Source organism: Anser brachyrhynchus (genome assembly GCF_964034855.1).
Source record: "Anser brachyrhynchus genome assembly, chromosome: 1".
NCBI classification, from domain to species: Eukaryota; Metazoa; Chordata; class Aves; order Anseriformes; family Anatidae; genus Anser; species Anser brachyrhynchus.
In genome coordinates, this window is record NC_137694.1 from 64,128,767 (window position 1) to 64,147,628 (window position 18,862).

Here is an 18,862-nt window from a genome sequence, read left to right on the forward strand (position 1 = left end):
AGATTAAGCCAAAAAATCTGATAAATATTAAATGAGGCTTGAATGTAGGTTTTTCTTTACATCTCTCTAAGACAGGACAGACAGTATGGATGCTTTTGAAGTGATTCATATGTTTATGTCTAATAATTAAATCTCTTCATTCAAAGTAGCGTGGTAAAATTGTGCACAGGTGAAGTCTTTAAGCCCCATGAGCTGGAATGACAGATTAGGGCACATCTTTGGCTTTTTGCTTTTCTTGTTGTTGTTTTGTTTTGTTTTGTTTATAAAGCATTTGAATGTCTCAAGTCATATGACAAATGTACAGAAACTTCAATTACAATGAAATAAAAAGTTACAATGATTTCTTAATCCGTTGAGTACATACCTCCTGTATAGAAAAAATCTCCCAACTCATCCTTGTTTTTACAAAACATCTGACAAAACAGGCTTAATTATTTTCTTGACTGTGGACTTTGAAAATTATGACTCAGATAGGTGAGCTCCACAGCTCAGGGTTGTGCACAGAGTATGGAGAGAAGTGGGCGGACATGGGTACAAAATCTGGTAGTATGGACAGGTGCACGAAGTTTATTATGACTGAGATGGGGTCAGAAGTATGGGAACAGCAGCTGGGGTTTGGGTATGAGGAAAAGTCACAGGTTCAGTTGAGTGGAAACTCTGTGTGAGGATTTAATTGTTGATCATCATAATATTTTTAAAGGCTGAGTATCAGTTGTGGTTGCAACTGAAAAATAACCCCACAGAAATCTACATGTGGCCAGTTAAATAAGTGAATAGCATTTTCTGTTGTCCTGTGCTTTCATACTAGCTTCGCATACTTCCTTTTCCTTAAGGATAAAGGTGAGTGTAGTTTTCTGCTTTGGTCTTTTGAGTTGTGGTGCAGGGGAGACTGCCTGCTGAACTCTACTTTGGGAAGATTTTTTGGCTGCTGAGTATTTCCTGCCTGTTAGCAGTGTTTACGGGTGCTAACTCTAGCTTTGAGATAAAGCTAGGCTACCTGTGTGGCTGACCTGTGCTTGTGCTGGGTGCCTGGCAGGTTTCCCTGCGGGCGATGGCTGGGAAAGGGCGTTGACGACGGCAGCTTGGAGCGAATACTTATTGGAGAGCTGGTGTCCTCCACGTCCGACGAAGAGCTGGGAAAGCAGTGCCGTACCCCGCCCCAGCAGAAGTCTCCTACCACAGCTCGACGGCTGAGCATCACTTCTCTCACAGGAAAGAACACCAGTAAGTCCTTTCCTTCATCCTGGGGTCTCTAGAGAAGGGGGCAGAGGCAGAAATAAAGCTTCTGTGAACAGAGGAACAGCCACAAGCTTATGAGTTTTTCCTGCCCCTGTTCCTGTGCCTGCAGCTCACTCTGTGATGACGAATGTTGCCTCTTTCAATGTCCCCATTTGACAGTTGAGAGAGAATAACCTCTGTCCTTGGAGCGTGGGGATACAGGATGGGGGAGGAGGCAGCAGCAGAATTTACAGTAGCTGATGCTGCTCAGCTTCCTGGCCCTCCCTGCAGTCGGCACGTAGACAGGCATCTCAGGAGGGCAGTTCAGAGCCTGATGTGGGTGCTGAGAACTGCTTTCTGGAGGGGTCCATCTCCAGAGGGAGCCATGGGGACATCAGCTTCATGTCCCTCACATTAGCTGTTGTGAGTAAAGGCACCTGGCTACAACAGGGCACAGGGCTGTAAGGGCCATGTGAGGCATTCTCCCCTACTGCATACAGGTGAGCACAGAGTGGATCGCGTTCATAAATCTATCTAACTCCGGTAAAATTAGAGGACATGATTGCTGAAATGTCAAGCAAGGAAATACTAGCCTCCAAGAGTAGTGCAGCAATTTAAAATCATCATGGGACCCCCTACAGCCCTTTATGTATGTGAGTCTGCTGAAGGAGTGGGAACCAGAGCTACTTGCAGAGCATTTCCTAGGGTCTGAGAACAGCAGGGCCCAAAAATTCTGGTTTAGACCTGCCAAAGACTGGAGGTCATCACATGTTAAAATGATGCTGAGTTAATCCATGCTTCCAAAATAACAATCGTAGGACAAGTTCATGGCTATATATTTATATGAAAAACTAGTAAGGACTAAGAGAAGAATAATAAAAATGGTTAAAGTCTGGAAAATATCTGCTTAAAATGAGGTTTTAAAAGTTCAATCTGTTTTAATCAGAAAATGAATGAGGGACTAGATAACTTTCTTGTATGCACCTGTATAGGAAGATGAAATGGTAGCAGGTGGAAGCATAGCATGCTTCAGCAGCAGAAGCGTATAGCTAAACAGATTCAGAGCAGGAACAGGGCATACATTTTAACACTGAAGATGACTGACTTTTGGAAGCATCGGTAAGGAATATCCTCTGCCTCTGTTTCCTGACAGTGTTACAATGACTAGACGTGGGCCTAGAACAGAAACTTGTGGCTCAAAAATACGTTGTGGGTGCAAGTAAGGAATTCATGGGTGCAGGGTTTTCTGAGTTGCACAGAAGCGAGTCAAACGACTTGTCTACAATCTTTCAACCTATGTCTCTTCACCAGAGGGTGGCTGTACTCTGTGATGAGCAAGATGTGATTAACTCATGTAAGAAATGGTCCAGCAATTCGTGCCACTAAGGGGTTTTGAAGGGTTAACATTGAGGCCTGGGTTTAGGCGCGAAAAGAACAAGGGATTTCTTCGGAGAAAAACTACTGACTTTGCACGGATGTGCAGTAACTTCTGATAGCCGGCCAAGAGACCACCAGATAAGGAGGAAGAATGAGAGCCTTCCTGTCTTCCTGTCTCCCTGGACCACCAGATAAGGAGGAAGAATGAGGGCCTTCCTGTCTCCCTGTTCGAGCAGCCCCTGAGAAAGTAACAGAGACTGATAAGCAGGCGACTTCGGATTCGGGAAACCAATTATAATAACCCTGCCTCTTCTAGAAGTAGTAATGAATATGTATTAGCCTAGGAGCATAAAAACCAGCCGCCTTACGTAACAGGTGTGCGTCCCGGTGGAGCAGAGACTCCCGGCGCACCCAGCGCTGTTTGCTTGCCTCTATTCGTTTAATAAATTGTAAACTCTGATTGTAATCCTATTTGGGACTCAGTCATTTATAACAATTGGGGGCTCGTCCGGGATGGTCTTGGTTCCTGAATTCTGACTTGATCTAGGAGGGGCGCCCCCACCATTTGGTGGCTCCTGTTCGAGTCAGGTCGGGGCTAACACCATCCTGAACCTGAATAAGGGCAAGCAAAGATTTAGATTTTTTTATGAGCTCCCTTTGCCGGCTGCAGCACTATATTTTGCCCGTAATTCTGCGCGCGAAGATCCGAACGAAGACGACGGAGTCGTAAGTATTTAATGTGTATACCGTTCGGTTGGGTGGGTTTCGGTTGCCTGTGTGTGTGAGAGTGTGATTGAGACGGAACGTAGTTCCGAAGCGATTGTGGAGGTCTTCTAACCGCGGTTCCAATCTCCCGCGAGGGACTTGGCCGGTGAAGGACCGAAGCGATTCCTATAGGATTCGTGGGTGGGTGATAGGTCCTAAACCCCCTGCAAGACACTCTCACTAAGGCAACCAAGGGCTGTAGGAATTGCCACAGTAAAATTCCTAGATGGGTCAGACAAAATTGAAGACCCGGGACCAGAGAAAAGGGAGCAAATTACCAGACATACCACCAGAAAGTCCATTAGGGATAATGATTAGAAATTGGAACGATAGGGGCCCCAGAAAAGGAAAAAGCAAAGTAAAAATGATTCAGTATTGTATGATAGAATGGCCAAAGGAGCCTTTAAGACCACATGTCTTTTGGCCTATTTTCGGATCTTTTGAAGACTGGGTTTGCCAGGCTTTAAATCTACATGTTAACTCAAAGGAACCTTTTAGCCAGGAGGAAAGTGATTATGCAGGATTATGGATCAGGATCTCACGTCCTTTTCCAGCCTCAATATTTACACTAAAAGCAGACGAGAAGTTTGACGAAGAAGAGAACAAAAAAATAAAAAATAAAAAAAAAAGGAAAAAGAAAAAGATGATGAATGGGAGTCATTGGATAACCTACCACCTCTATATCCTAACAATCCACCCCGGTGGTGCATCTTGTAATCCTGTTTTGTTCTTAAATGTTTTGACTGTGTCAAGGAGGAAGGTGGGAGCATTATCTAAGTAACAGTTTAGAAGTTTGGGTATATTCGCGGTGGTGTTCGGTCAGTTTCCCAAGTATCGGGGGAGGGGGGCTGACTGATTATCAAAGTGGTAGAACGGAGAGTCACTTCTTTGGTGGTTCGGGCCTGAGCTCTGGGAATTTGGTAAGAAGGGGGAGAGCGAATTTGTTTAGGCCTCAGTACCTTTTTAAAACCCCCATCTTGACGGATACACAGGAGTGATTCCTTGTTCTGTGTAGGCTTACTAACAAAGTGCATGAGAAAAATTAGCATTTGGCTTGAAATTCGGTCTTATTGAAATGTAAATTTTGTGGAAAAGGTGTTATTGTTTGTCTAGAAGACAGAAGGCTGAGTGCTTCAGGTGTTTTTCCGAAGTCCTGCGGATTTATGATTGGAATGGGGCTCATTAATAATCTGAAATAGTAAAGTTTGTATGTGGAAAGAAGAGTTTAATCCCAGAGAATTGGGACATTTGGGAAGAAGATTAGGAAAAGATAGTAAAAACCTGCAATAAAAAGGTTTGCGTGGAAATTGAAACAAGGGACAGTAACTAATATAAATAAATAAAAGGGAATGGGAAATCAAGGAAAAGGGGAAAATCCAAAAAAAAAAAAAGACGTCCTAAAAAAGAAAAAGCCTCCTTGGGTGCATATTGGCACATTGGAAGGATATTGTTAGAAATGGGGGCACAGAAAGCAAGAGGACTTTCACTAAGTATTGCAATCAATGGTGGCCACTATATAAACTAAATGGCCACTTTATGGATCAATCGACTATAACAGTGTCTTGCAATTAATGTTTTTGAGGAGAGAAGGAAAATAGGATGAAATGTTGTATAGTGATATGTTGTTTCAGCATGTTGGAGGGAAAAGGTTTGGAATTAAGTTGGCCCCTGACTGAGCCTTTGGTGTTGGCATTAGAAAAGTACGGGCTGGAGAAAGATAAAGGAAGTGTTAAAAGGGTTGTTGAAGGTGTTAAAGGTTGTGTGGCATGTAGTATTTAACAGAGCTGTTTGAAGTTGAATGAGCAGGGAAAGAGGATGTAGGAATGTTAATAGTTCCGTCTCAACCCGAGGCTGAGATCTCTAAATCGCGGGTGTGAGCCCTCTGGGGCAGGGGGACCGTGATGGGTCCGAGAGAGTTGTCGTGGAAACAGAAAAGCAGCTAACTCTTGAAACAACCTGAGTTCCTGTGTGAGCTCAGATTGCCAATGGGACCGCTCAGGGAACTTTCAACGATTGCATTCCCCTGACCGACCCCCTCACTGAGACCCTAATCACCCCGGAAATTATGTAAATACTAAAATCTGGTTAAATTGGCTATTGGGAATTGAGAATCTGTTCCAACAAGGTCCAAAAGAAACCCCTATGGAATTTATGGAATTTTTGAATTTCTGGACCAACTTTGAAATGCAATGAAAAAAAAAAAAAAAAAAAAAAAAAAAAAAAAAATGGACCTGGCTTAAAAAAAAAAAAAAAAAAAAAGAGAGAGAGAGGCAACTGGCTAGCCTCTTTCCAGGGCAATCAGCCCCTGATATCAGAAAGAAATTGTCTTAGGCTGCAGGACAAACTTACAACAGTCAGGAATGATGGGGACCTGGGGCATCTACCCTAGCAGGTCCACTAGTTGAAATAAAGCTAGGAAACGAAGACAGAGGCTTGAATTTTTTTGTTGGTTATGGGAGCTTCTTTCTCTGTGTTAATTAGGCTGTAAATGTAATAGGAGCAACATATTCAGTTAAATAGTTTAAAAGGACGATTAGGAACTAAGACAACTACAATAATTGGAGCCACAGGGAAAGAGGAGGAAAGGCCATTCTTACAACCCCTTGATTTGCGTTTTGGGGGTAAGGAACTAACCCATGAATTTTAGTATGTACCAGAATGCCCGATGCCACTCTTGGGACGGGATCTATTAGCCAAATTAGATGCAACAATAACCTTTGAGGATGGAGAATTAATAATGAAGGTACCTGAGTCCAAAGTAGGCCAAATCCTAATGATCAAAGATAAACCCTTTGTTAATATTCCAAGAGAAGTAGAAAATGCAGTTATAGCAACAGTACGGGAAACAGATGTACCAGGGAAGTCGAAACTGGCACAACTGGTAAAGGTGGAATTAAAGGAAGGAGCCAAACCTGTTTGAATCAAACAATATCCACTTAAGATAGAAGCTAGGCACAGGAATGGTGAAAATTATTGACAAATTCCTCAAATATCAGATTCTGGAAGAATGTAAATCGGAATACAATACTCCAATTTTTCCAGTAAAGAAGCCGAATGGCGAGTATAGATTTGTACAAGATCTTAGAGCAATAAATGAAATAACAAAGGATATTCACCCGGTAGTAGCTAATCCTTACACATTGTTAACATCTGTGAAAGGGAAATATAAATGGTTTACCGTGATAGATTTAAAGGATGCCTTCTTTTGCATACCTCTTGATAAAGATAGTAGAAAATTATTTGCTTTCAAATGGGAAAACATATTGAAGTTTTTGGACCACATATGGTAACAACCGTTTTGGAACAAAGGGCGGGGGGCACTGGTTATCACCCAGCTGGATGATGAAATATCAGGCAATCCTAACTGAACAAGATGACATAACCTTGAAAACGACTAACCTGTTATATCCAGCAGTATTTCTAGGAACCGTTCCAGAAGAAGGACCGTTGGAACACAGTTGTGTGCAAATAATCGAACATACGCCAGCCACAAAGATTTGAAGGATGTACCCCTTGAAAGGTATTCAGTGGGAATACCACACTCCGTGGCACCCACAAAGCTCAGGGAAAATAGAAAGGATGAATCAAACAATAAAACAACAATTGGCTAATTTAATGATCGAGACACAGCTGCCCTGGACGAAATGCTTACCATTGGCACTTTTAAACATAAGAACTAAACCACACAGTGAGACTGGATTATCATCGTATGAAATGTTATATGGTATGCCTTATTCTCGAGGGATGCCCCTAGGGAACAATGTAGTTGAGGATCATAGTATCCAGAAATACATAATTACCATTGGAAGGAGATTACAGGAGATAAGAGAAATTGGGATGATGACTCAGACACCACCTTTAGGATTTGCTATTCATAAAATACAACCAGGAGACAAGGTCTTAATAAAAACCTGGAGAGAAGAATCATTGAACCCCCGATGGGAGGGACTGTACCTTGTTTTACTTACTACTGAAACAGCTGTGAGAACAGCAGAAAGGGGTTGGACCCACGCATCCAGAATAAAAGGACCAATAACTACCAAAGCCTGGAGGGTTGAGTCCACTCCTGGGGAACTGAAACTGAGACTAAAGAGGAACTGATATCCCAGCAATGAGGTTCTGCATGAATTAAGGGCACTGGATAAAGAGGACAAGGCTGAAGGGAGGAAAGGGAGAAGGCAAGACCGGGGTAGGACCCTCCACTGCGGCGTGTATGGTCTACCGAGGGAGGCAACCCCTATGGGTATTGACCGCCGAGTGAGGGTGCCTCGACCGGACTTCTCCCACACCAAGATCAGTTTGTCCTGAGAAAAATAACATGAGAACCTTTTAAACCCATAATAAAATTGTGATTAGTTTTTCCAGGAGCTGGATCACCCTGAAGGGCTGAATGGTAACACAAGCTCTGAAAGCGGGCCCAACCCCATGATTGAAGGCGCTTCCCACACTCTCAAGATTGGACGACGAAAAAGGATAAGAAATGCTATACTTTCTGGTATTGTTTCTACAGGGGCAATTGGGCCATGGGCAAGAATGGAAGAATAACTTTTTCACTTTGGGGGAGGAAGTGGCTAGGGCCTTTAACCTTAGTAACTGCTGGATTTGTGGAGGACCGGGGGGAACTGAAAGTTGGCCCTGGGTAGCAGGCCCAGTTGAACCCAAGTGGTGGGTCAGTAATCTGAGCGAAGTTCATAATGGGACGCAATTTTGGAAAGAGGAAGGAGGCCCATGGCAGTTACACTCGTCAGCTCGGGGTGTATACTGCTTGAACAGAACAGGAACAGTGGCGGTGGGAAAAAGCATTTGCAATTGGACTCTGTCACCTGGATATGATTGTATCGATCCTGGATGTAGTCCTATAAACTGTACAGCACGTAGTGGGAAATGGAACACCACACATGTTCAGCTGAGAAATGGGACTTGGCTGAAATGCTCATACAGAGAATTTTTTGGATCCGGATGTGAAACTGTGGCAAGAGCCCAAGCGGGGGGACAATTCGATAGTCGAATCTTAGACTGTCAACATGATAACACAACTAAGGAACAGCATGTGGTGCGGGTCTATCGCTGGAGATGGCAGAATGAAAATGGGAGGCGAGTGTTCTTTAAGCATTTCTGGTCAGCTTATAATATAACTGGCCACCAAGGAGAACTGAATTGTGACTGTAAGTGGAAACCCGATGCGGGAGCTTGGAAGTGCGCATATACGAGTACGAACGGGGCAGACATTGTAACAGGACCACTCGGTAACAAGGACACTCTGTATTATCACGCCCCAAGGGCTGAAAAGGGATGGAATGGTCCTTTTCCAAATGGGACATGGGCCCTAAAGGGACATTATTGGGTGTGTGGCAAACATGCTTACAAGAGGCTACCTGAAAATTGGTCGGGAGTATGCTATGTGGGGTACATAAGACCCTTGTTCTTTTTATTGTCACAGACACAAGGAGATCATTTAGGAGTAAGATTATATGATGACCTGAACAGAGTGAAACGATCTATAGATACTTCCTTAACCGGGGGTAGTGCCCAAAAATGGGGAAAGGATGAATGGCCTCCTGAAAGAATCATACAGCATTATGGGCCAGCCACCTGGAACCCAAATGAGTTGATATCAGGAGCCCGAGAACCTATTTATAATTTGAACCGAATAATTAGGTTGCAAGCTATCCTCGAGGTTGTAACAAATCAAACAGCGACAGCCTTGGATCTTTTGGCTGACCAATCCACTCAAATGAGAAATGCTATATTCCAACATAGAATGGTCTTAGACTATTTACTAGCAGAAGAAGGGGGAGTATGTGGAAAACTGAACGATTCTAATTGTTGTCTACAGATTGATGATAATGGAAAAGTGGTCAAGCAGATAACAAAGGAAATTAGAAAGTTAGCCCACGTCCCAGTACAAACTTGGAAGGGTATGGATTGGGATTTCTTTTCATGGTTGCCTGGTGAACCATGGGTTAAAAGGATGCTGTTTTTATTTTTATGTGGTGTAATGACATTATTGTTTATACCTTGTATGATACCTTGCTTTACGTTGTTGATACGGCGAGTAATAAATAGCACCCAATTTGTGATGACTTCAGTGGAGAGAAAAGGTGACGTGTCGATAATGATGCTTAAGAAGTGGACACCCCGAGAACTGACTGATGAAATCCAATTGTTACTGACAAAGGTTGAAGGAGAGACACGAATTGATGATTTAAAAAAAAAAAAAAAGGGAGGAATTGTAAGAAATGGTCCAGCAATTCGTGCCACTAAGGGGTTTTGAAGGGTTAACATTGAGGCCTGGGTTTAGGCGCGAAAAGAACAAGGGATTTCTTCGGAGAAAAACTACTGACTTTGCACGGATGTGCAGTAACTTCTGATAGCCGGCCAAGAGACCACCAGATAAGGAGGAAGAATGAGAGCCTTCCTGTCTTCCTGTCTCCCTGGACCACCAGATAAGGAGGAAGAATGAGGGCCTTCCTGTCTCCCTGTTCGAGCAGCCCCTGAGAAAGTAACAGAGACTGATAAGCAGGCGACTTCGGATTCGGGAAACCAATTATAATAACCCTGCCTCTTCTAGAAGTAGTAATGAATATGTATTAGCCTAGGAGCATAAAAACCAGCCGCCTTACGTAACAGGTGTGCGTCCCGGTGGAGCAGAGACTCCCGGCGCACCCAGCGCTGTTTGCTTGCCTCTATTCGTTTAATAAATTGTAAACTCTGATTGTAATCCTATTTGGGACTCAGTCATTTATAACACTCAGATAAAATATTTATCAAGCCAGCTCCTTGGGTTGTGCATTTTTAAGTAGGGCAATTTATTTGACTATTCCAGGATTGCTCGTCAGTTGCTTATAATTAAGGCTCAGGTTTACTCAAGAGAAATGACTCCCTGAACTCTTCCCTGTTAAAGATACAGAATAATTCCTGTAGTTCAAGCTATGTCATTGTGATAATTTGATGAATGTTTTAAAGTTGGTATCTTCAGCTAGTTTGCTTTCTACCATTTCACAGAGCCTAATGCAGGGCAGATCCAAGAGGGAATTGGAGAAGCCGTGAACAATATCGTGAAACATTTTCACAAGCCAGAGAAAGAGGTACTTCCTACTTAGCTGCCTGGTGTCTGCAATGCATGTCAACATGTTTATAAACAGAAACTGAGTAGTGGAGACTGTTAACCTTTAGATTTGAAGCCTAGTGGCATACGAGCAAGACAAGGTGTTCTTACAGACTCTCTTTCCCACAGAGAGGGAGCCTTACCATTCTGTTGTGTGGGGAGAATGGTCTGGTCGCAGCACTGGAGCAGGTCTTCCACCATGGGTTCAAATCGGCTCGCATTTTTCATAAGAATGTCTTCATCTGGGATTTCATAGGTAAGCTGGTGTGTGAATTGGAGACCAAAGGAGTTGAGGGTGAAATGGCTACTTATGCACAGGCCTGGGATTCTTTTCAACTAGGGTGACATTTTTTCCTGCCTTTCACCTGCTCCGGGTTGCTTAAAATGAGTGAGAAACAGGATGGAAGGTGAGAAATACGGAACTCCACATAAAGTAGAATCTGTGCAGAAATTTAAGAGCATTTCAAATTCTAGTCATGTATTTATAGATGAATGTTCAAACAACTGTTTTCCTGCCTGGAAAGGATGTAGGCTGGAGGCTGGGGTAGAGTGGTAGTTGATGCTGGGAGGAAAGTAGGTAAAGGGCAGGGAGTGAAAGGTTTAGGTTTCTAGTTGTTTGAGAACTATCCTAATCACTGCACTGCTCTTCTGGTGATGCTTATTTGTAGGCCTGTGTTGCAGTAATTTAAGGCTTACTTCTTCCCTTAAAACAAGTTCACAAGTTGAGATTCTTAGCCTTAAGTCTAAGTACTTACTCAGAAAATGTGAAAAATGAAAGCTGATGGTATCACTACAATGAAGCCATTGACAGACACTCCGGTGGGGCTCCTTGATGTTAGATATGTGCATTGTACATCAGCCTGTCTGATGACCAGGCCCTGTAGCAGAGGGGGAGATCATCACCTACCTATTGTCTTCAGAGTGAGGAATCTACATACAAAATGTGTGATATCTCTTCCTGGCTTGTTTAAGGACTCCCTTTTGTAATTCGCGGTTGCAATGAAGTACTTCTGCTCACCAGGTTCTGACTTTTCTCCCCGCTACAGAGAAAGCCGTTGCCTATTTTGAAACCAGTGACCAGATCGGAGACAATGAGGAGGCCCTTCTGCTTCAGAGATCTTCATGCAAAACCTTCTGCCATTATGTGAATGCCATCAATACAGCTCCAAGGAACATCGGAAAGGATGGCAAATTCCAAATTCTGGTTTGCCTGGGGACAAGGTACCTGCCTGCTCTTCATTACATGCCTTCTCTTGTGCTAGACATTTCACACTGTTACTACCACCCTTACTTTTCCATTTTAAGACATCTCATACCTTCTATATCCAGCGCCTATTTTAGGCGGCTTTAATAGTAGACAAAAAATTGCAGCAAAGAAGTACTAATAATACATGGCTAGTGTCTAAACCTCTAAGAATGTTTTTAGCTTTTTTAATAGCTGTTAGCTTGACAGTCATATGTACGAAATCTGTCTTGAAGCTGTATTTTTGATGCAGTGCAGACTTTGGGAACGCAGAGTTTCTTTACGAGAGCTGGCACATTTCTAAATCCTCATTGAATCACTTTGCCTATGAAAAGGGGGTGTCTATTATAATTTTAACAAAGCTATTCTAGACGAATCTTTCTTTCCACCCAGGATGCTTCCTGTCTTGCACTTGTGGAGAGGAGGGGGACTCAGTTTATTTTAGGGGGGAGCTGGAAATAAATACCTGGATACACTGAAAACCAACTGGAAAAGCATCTGTTTTTTTTGTTGTTTTTTTTTTTCCAGAGTTTTATTTTTCCTTTTCCTGATCTGAAAATGTTACTGAATTCTTTCAAAGCCAGTTGTCCACTTTTCCATGTATCTTTCTATTTGCATTCCTACAGTACAGACAGGTGCTTATATTTTACTAATGAAGTCGAGGGTTTTTGTTATGCAGGAAGCTTTTATGTGCCAACAACATGCATCACCCCAAAGAGACTACGTGTTCTGGGTTGTGTTCTTGGAGAAGAATTTCAGTTTGAGATCTGTTGTACTTCGTGCTACACTAACTCCTTTCACCCCCTTCGCAGGGACCACCTGCTGCCTCAGTGGATCCCCTTACTGGCAGAGTGCCCGCCCATCACGAGGATGTACGAGGAGAACGCTCTCCTACGGGACCGCATGACTGTCAACTCCCTTATCCGAGTCCTACAGACATTGCAAGATTTCAACATCGTCCTAGAAGGATCTCTCATTAAAGGAGTGGATGTTTAGCATGGCTTTGCTGAGAACTTCATTATCCCTTTCCCGAGCAAGCAAACCGCAATTGGAGACCTGTCAGGACTTGAACGGGACGGTAGCGCACCACTGCAAGGCAAAGCTGCCGGAAGAAGCGGGAGTGGGAAGCCCAGTTTGTGCCCCATCGGGACTGTCTTCTAAAGCTGCAGAGAGCTCAGATGCAGTATTGTAGTTTATTTGAAACAGAAATTTAGTATAAAATAGAGTATTTTCATGTGTTTAGATGTGTGTAAATATGCTATCTTCTTTAAGAAATTATATTACTCTAAGAAAATTTTCTTAGACTGAATGTTCTTGTTCTGACTGTGAGTAGCTCAAACCCCGGGGAAGGGCTGGGGGAGGGAAGGACCGAGGTGGGTAGGGACGCCGCTACTTGCTTGCAAGGAAGAAGCCAATCGATGTGTAAATACAGTGCAAACTCAGCAGGGCTTTTTTCAGGTATTGCAAATGAATACAGCAAATATCCTTATGTAGCCATTGTGATCGTCTCACTCTTGGAAATGTTGTACGTGTACGCTGTTTACCCTCCTGTACGTGGTCTCCCTTTGTTTTTTGTTTGTTCAGAGCCCCAGCCCTTTCCATGCACAGAAGTTGTCTCGTCTTTTTTATTTTTTTCCCATAAGGTCTTTTGTGTCACTTCTGATCTCCAGAAGGGGAGACAGGAGCTGAAATGCTTAAACACTGGAGAGGAGGGCTGCTGAGCCCCAGAGCCTGAGACCTGTTTGAATGCTGCTGCTGCGGCCGGAGATGGGGAACAATGGCTTGCTTGGTTCGCTCACTGTGTCCCTCACCTGTCTGTAGTAGTTCTGCTGATTCCCCCTCACCCCCTGCCTGTTTGTGTTGTGGATTACTTATTACTTCCCCCCCACCCCACCCCCCATCATTTTGAGGAATTTGGCTTGTACCGAATTCTTGCTGTACTTGAGAAGAATCATTGCTATAGAGCCACAAGCACCGATGTTGCTGTGCTACTGAACTATCTCAGCCGGTCTTGAAATCCTGTCAGGTCACTAGTCTTCCTCTAGCCCGCAGAATGAGCATTCCTAGAAGTACAGGATCTTTGAGTTTTATTTTTCTTTTTAACTATCCAGGTACAAAAAAGGGAATGAAACAAAAGGAGAAAAAAGCTGGTATTTTGAGGATCCTCCTACATTCTTTCCAGTTAATGTGTTAGTAATACAGTCTGTTTATATAGCTATGGGTCTTGTGGAACTGGGAGCAACTGAAATCCTCTGTGCTCAAAATTTAGCAGGATTACATTAAAATTATCATGTGGCTACCATGCAGCTAATACAGAGGGTATCTTCCTTTCTCGTAGATGGGAGTTGTAAGTGTCTGAGGGCATAGTAAACTTCATCTGTTTTTAGTTCTTGCAGGCTAGTTTAAATACAGGTGTCTGCTCTAACATGTTCATTCCCTTTGATCTTGGCCGTTTCATCAGTGGATTTCTGTGGATGTCTCACAGCTAGAGCCGTCAGCCGTGGCTTGGGAAAAGCCCTGACTGGCACTGCAAGTGCATGGCACCTTGCTCTCAGGTGGCGTCAGGAGAGGCTTTGGAGTGACGAGCAGCGGCAGGTCTCAGCATTGTGTGCACCTGGTGGAGTGAGGGAGGAGAGAGAGCTAAGGAAAATGAAAGAGAATGAAAATCAGGTTTGCTGTCTCACCTGACCCCTGTCAAACTTCTCTACTTTCCTGTGGTCCTTCTGCTGTCCAGTTCTTAGAGCAGCGCTCATTTTGGTGTTGAAGTTTCACATCATATTCCTGGCCAGAAGAAAACTCTTCGTGTGACTCCATTTCAATGGAAGGGAGAGTTTTATGTTATAGAAGGGTGATGGTAGCTTTTTGTTTGTTTGTTTTGTGGGTATTTTATTTTATTTTATTATTTTATTTTTAAGACGTTAAAGAAGTCAGGGAATTGTTGACTTTAACGGGAGTTTCAGCTTTTAATAACTGTTCCTCCCTCCTGTGCTTGTACTTCCTTAAACTGACTAAACTCATCCCAAATACTGTAGGCAGCGTTGCTGTGACACTTCTGTGGGTGGTGAGTAACTAACATTAGGGCTGTGAATGGTGTCATGAGTTAGTACCCAGAGCCCACGGCTGTGTGACATCTCTCTTACGTTTCCAGAATGGTGAAATGTGGGGTGTTGAGGTTTTCTGAGTGGCCAGACAAGTCTGCTTAAAGTCAGCAGAAGATGCATGATAACCCTTAAGCAGCAATTGAAAATGTTTCCCTGCTACTTAACTCTATCAACAAATTACACATTTAGCACCAGAAGCCATGTGGCAGCATTATTTGGTAATGACTGCTTGGGCGATGTTTTGATTTCTATTACAACTCAGGCATTTTATGTCTAATAATTGCTGTACATGATTTTTTCACGCCCAGCCTAAGTGGCTTTCATTTTGCTGAAATAACAGCCTCTTTAGTCCTTGGATTTCTTTGCAGCAGCATCTGCGTTTTTTAGCTGGATACTTCTCAAAGTTTACTGCTGCATGGTTCGCAAAACAGTATTTATGACTTAAGCAGTCACAGCATTCACCCAACACAACACGGGTTAAGTGCAAGCAGGATAAAGTAGAAACATGGGCACCTCTAAAGGTCATCCGTGGATGAATAAACAGTGCACACTGACGAGGGCAATAACTACATGAAGTCTTTCTTAAGTTAAAATGAGTCAAAACCTGAGAAAATTGAAAATTCAAAACAGGGACTTCCCCTATTTCAAACTACATTAAGGAGCGTTTAGCACTTACCTTGGACACGATTTCACGTCAGTTTTTTTAGCAAGCGTTGACTTGTTTGTTTTTTGTCAGGTTTCACATCATATTAATAATAATACGATAAAAAATGATGTATGTCTAATATTTCCTTGTAGGCAATAAAGCACCCCAAGATACATCTAAAGGGGCACAGCCGAGTGCCTCTGGTTCCTAGAAGACTAGTTATTTGACAACCTTGGGAGTACGGTTCTTTGTAGTGAATTTTTATTCTTTCATGTATGATTTTTTTTTTCCATAGACTACTTTTGTTTATTGGAAACTGTGAGGCTTTTTCTGTAAGGTTTACAGAAATCATTCTGCCCACTAGAATGCTGAGAAACCCATCTAAGCTAACACAGTTTATACTTCAGTGTTAAAGCACCTTCATTGGTTGAGAAAGGGAATCTGCGAAAAGACCAAAGCTCCCTGGCATCTGCTCTTAAAAAGAAAAAAAAAATCCTACTCAGTACCTGTTTGCAAATGTCAGAGTTTGCCTCATTCAGTTCTACTAACACCAGCATGGTGACTGGAAAGAGTCAGAGAATCCAATGCCTCACTGTGTACAAAACGTGTATTTATAATTCTCTGAAGCGAATGCGATTCTGTTTAGTGAAAAATCTACTCACGTTTATTCTGAGTTGGCATGTGTAATTAGATATCATTGTTCAAAACAGTCTTTTTAGAATAGTTGTGTGAAGGTGTATCTGAGAAAATTCCTTCTTTCAATCAAATGAAGGTGCGCATCTTCTGGGGAAGTATTTTGTGTTACACTTGAAATGTACAAATGTGCCCTGTATAGCTTCCAATGATCCTTAAATGTCTCCATTAAGTATATTTTGTCTTTACATTATTACTAACTGAATAAGAACTGGATTATTTTCAAGACGACATTAGTAAAAGTATTGTTATATCAAGCACTTTAACATACATATCACGAACTGACATGGGTTTTTCAGGTTTTGAAGTACATTGAAATACAGCTTTTCATGCTATGTCCTTTACAAATAAAACTGTGAGAATAACGGTTGGTGTCGCTTTCTCCTTGCAGAGGAACTGAAAGAGCTGAGTTACAAACTGAGAGCTGCTCTGAACCTTTCCTCTCCGTGCCTGCGTTGCTCTGGTACTCGCAGGCAGGGTCAAAAAGCTGCAGTGAAACTCCTGCCCGCCGGTCTGTCGGTTAGCATGTACCATGATGAGAGGTGCTGATAGAGAAGAGATTGATGGGACGGGCGCTGCCAACAGGAGAGGTGCAGAAGGCTGCTGGTGAAATGCCCTGCTTAGTAACGAAAGGCTTTTCTAAGTTAGACTGGATTTTCTGAAACTCCCCCTGCCCGGTGCCTCCCAGCTCTGACTGCTGGATTTGGCAAAAATAAGAGAATTTTGGAAAACCGCACAGCTGAAACGTAGCTACCTGCAGGTGTGTGTGCACTGTGCGTGCATCAGGTGGGGAGTGTCGATTGACTCATTTTAACTCTTGGTTTTGAAAAAGCAAGCAATCTCAGGACTGAAAATCTCAGAGCCTGAGACTGTATATGTAGAAAAACCCAAATACATCATTCAGCGTTACCACTGTTTATCAAGTGTCGCACCAAAATTACAGGATCCCATCAATGTGAAGAAAATCCATAGAGCTGCTTGTCAAAATTCAGAAGGACCTAATACACTTCCTTACTACATGTGTTAGGCTTGTGTGTGAAAATCGGAGGTAGTGGGGTCTGACTTCTTAAAGGCAGTAAATATTTGAAGTGCAGCACGAGTGAACTTGTCATGAGGAGGAAGTGCAGATAGCTTCCTTCCTGCTGCACCGCCCGTGGTGTGCGTCTGGGAGCACTGCAGTGTTTTCTGCAAAGGGTAAGTGGAATAAAACCGTATGAGAAAACTCGCGTGGGTAGGAGTCAAAGCAGCTCACTGCTCTGGTCTGCTCCTTTCCAGCACTTCAGGCAAGCTCATTGGGACAAATTGTGCTCAAGTTTCGAGCAAAGCCACTTCCCTGTCTGCCACCCCAGCAGCTCAAAGACTGAACTCCTGTCACTGCCGTCAGGGAGCGTTTCATCGCTGGCGTTTGTATTTTCCCTTCAGCTCCTCCGTCAGTTGTGTCGTTACAAGTTGGTTTGAGCTCAGCACAGGATGTGAAGGGAATGGGGAAATTTTCTGTACAGGTCTGCTGTTCAGTGCCTGCTCAAAGTAAAGTCTCTGCCTGAGCCACTGTGAAGCTGATTTGTCACTGGCAAGCTGCAGTTCTGCAGGAAGGGCTGACGCTTTAATGGGCCCATCTGTATTCTCCGCAGACCTTGCAGAGCATCTCAGCTCCTCGGAAAATCTTCTGTCAGAAGGTGATGTGACCAATCAAATGATTTTCTTATTTAACCAAGAACACGTTTGTATCAGAGGGAGGGGAAAAAGAAATAAAAGGCAGCCCTCTACCCCCCCAGCGCTTACCCACAGTGTATTTTTTCAAATAACATTGTTGTAAAGCCCCTCGTTGCTGCATAATCAAATGGCAACCTTGATATCATTCAATAATTGATTCAGTGGGATCTACAAATGTAAAATAATTGCAGTTTATGTCAGAGAAGCTCAAGTATTCACACCATTTACTCTCATAAAAGTAATCAAGCCATCCATCTGTAAGATATTGTTCCTCCTGGTCCAGAACTAGATTCTCCCCTGCTCCCATGGCCAGCTGATACAAGCCTAAACTAATATTAAACTCCTCCTTCAGTAGCAGGTAGATGCGGGGTTTGGTGCTCTGCAACCCTTGCATCCTTGTGCTTTCAACAAGAGGTTTCCTCAAAGGCTGCTGTGAGCCTAGGGAAGGAGTTTTCCTTGTGCTGCCTCTGCAGCCAGAGGGAAGAGAAGGGCTCCTTCCATTGGCCTTAGGAGAGGAAACCTAACTTAGGGGCTGCTACCTTAATGTGATTAAACACCACAGAAATGGATATAAATACTCGCCTGGCTGTTTTCTGAAGATGTCAACAGATTCCCTACCAAAAGGCTAGAGGGGAAAACAGATGCTCTGCAAGAGCTTTTCATCGCGAGTCCAAAGCTCTTCTAGGAGGCACAGCCATGGCTTATTCTACCCCAGAAATTGTGGCTGCTGGGACAGGCTAAACTGAGCAGACCAAAGTAGTAATTATGCTTGTGTGGAGGTGATGGGGGTGCCTGCAAGCTTAAGCTTCTCGTGGTCTAGCTCAAAGTGGGAGAATCATATGGGAGACCTCCTTGAGTAGCTATGTCGAGTTCATCCTGTCCCCTCTCTGCCCCACAGCTTGTCTCTGCTCATTGCAAGACCAAATAGCTCATCGACAACGCCAGACAATGCGTGGTGGAAGACATCCCAAGCGCTAGCAAGAGACTTCCAGCAGCAG

The 18,862-nt window shown here is 43.3% G+C and overlaps 1 protein-coding gene and 1 long non-coding RNA gene across 6 annotated transcripts in view; both read left to right on the forward strand.

Moving 5' to 3' along the window:
- DENND5B (DENN domain containing 5B) overlaps positions 1-16,516 on the forward strand; it is a 117,915-nt gene extending 101,399 nt beyond the window's left edge. For 4 of the 5 annotated variants that reach the window (XM_080553231.1, XM_080553230.1, XM_080553228.1 and 1 more), the window contains 5 exons: positions 1,037-1,224; positions 10,366-10,448; positions 10,598-10,724; positions 11,515-11,689; positions 12,524-16,516. In XM_080553231.1, coding sequence (XP_080409357.1) covers positions 1,037-1,224; positions 10,366-10,448; positions 10,598-10,724; positions 11,515-11,689; positions 12,524-12,707 — 757 coding nt within the window. In that variant the 3' untranslated portion in view covers positions 12,708-16,516. Of the gene's footprint in view, positions 1-1,036; positions 2,573-10,115; positions 10,449-10,597; positions 10,725-11,514; positions 11,690-12,523 lie in introns of those variants that run through there. The other variant, XR_013938712.1, reaches the window with a different exon arrangement.
- LOC308177084 lies at positions 2,565-9,562 on the forward strand. Its single transcript, XR_013938861.1, has 2 exons — positions 2,565-6,880; positions 7,717-9,562. It is a non-coding gene; the product is annotated as an uncharacterized lncRNA (long non-coding RNA).
- Positions 16,517-18,862: the final 2,346 nt, after the last annotated feature.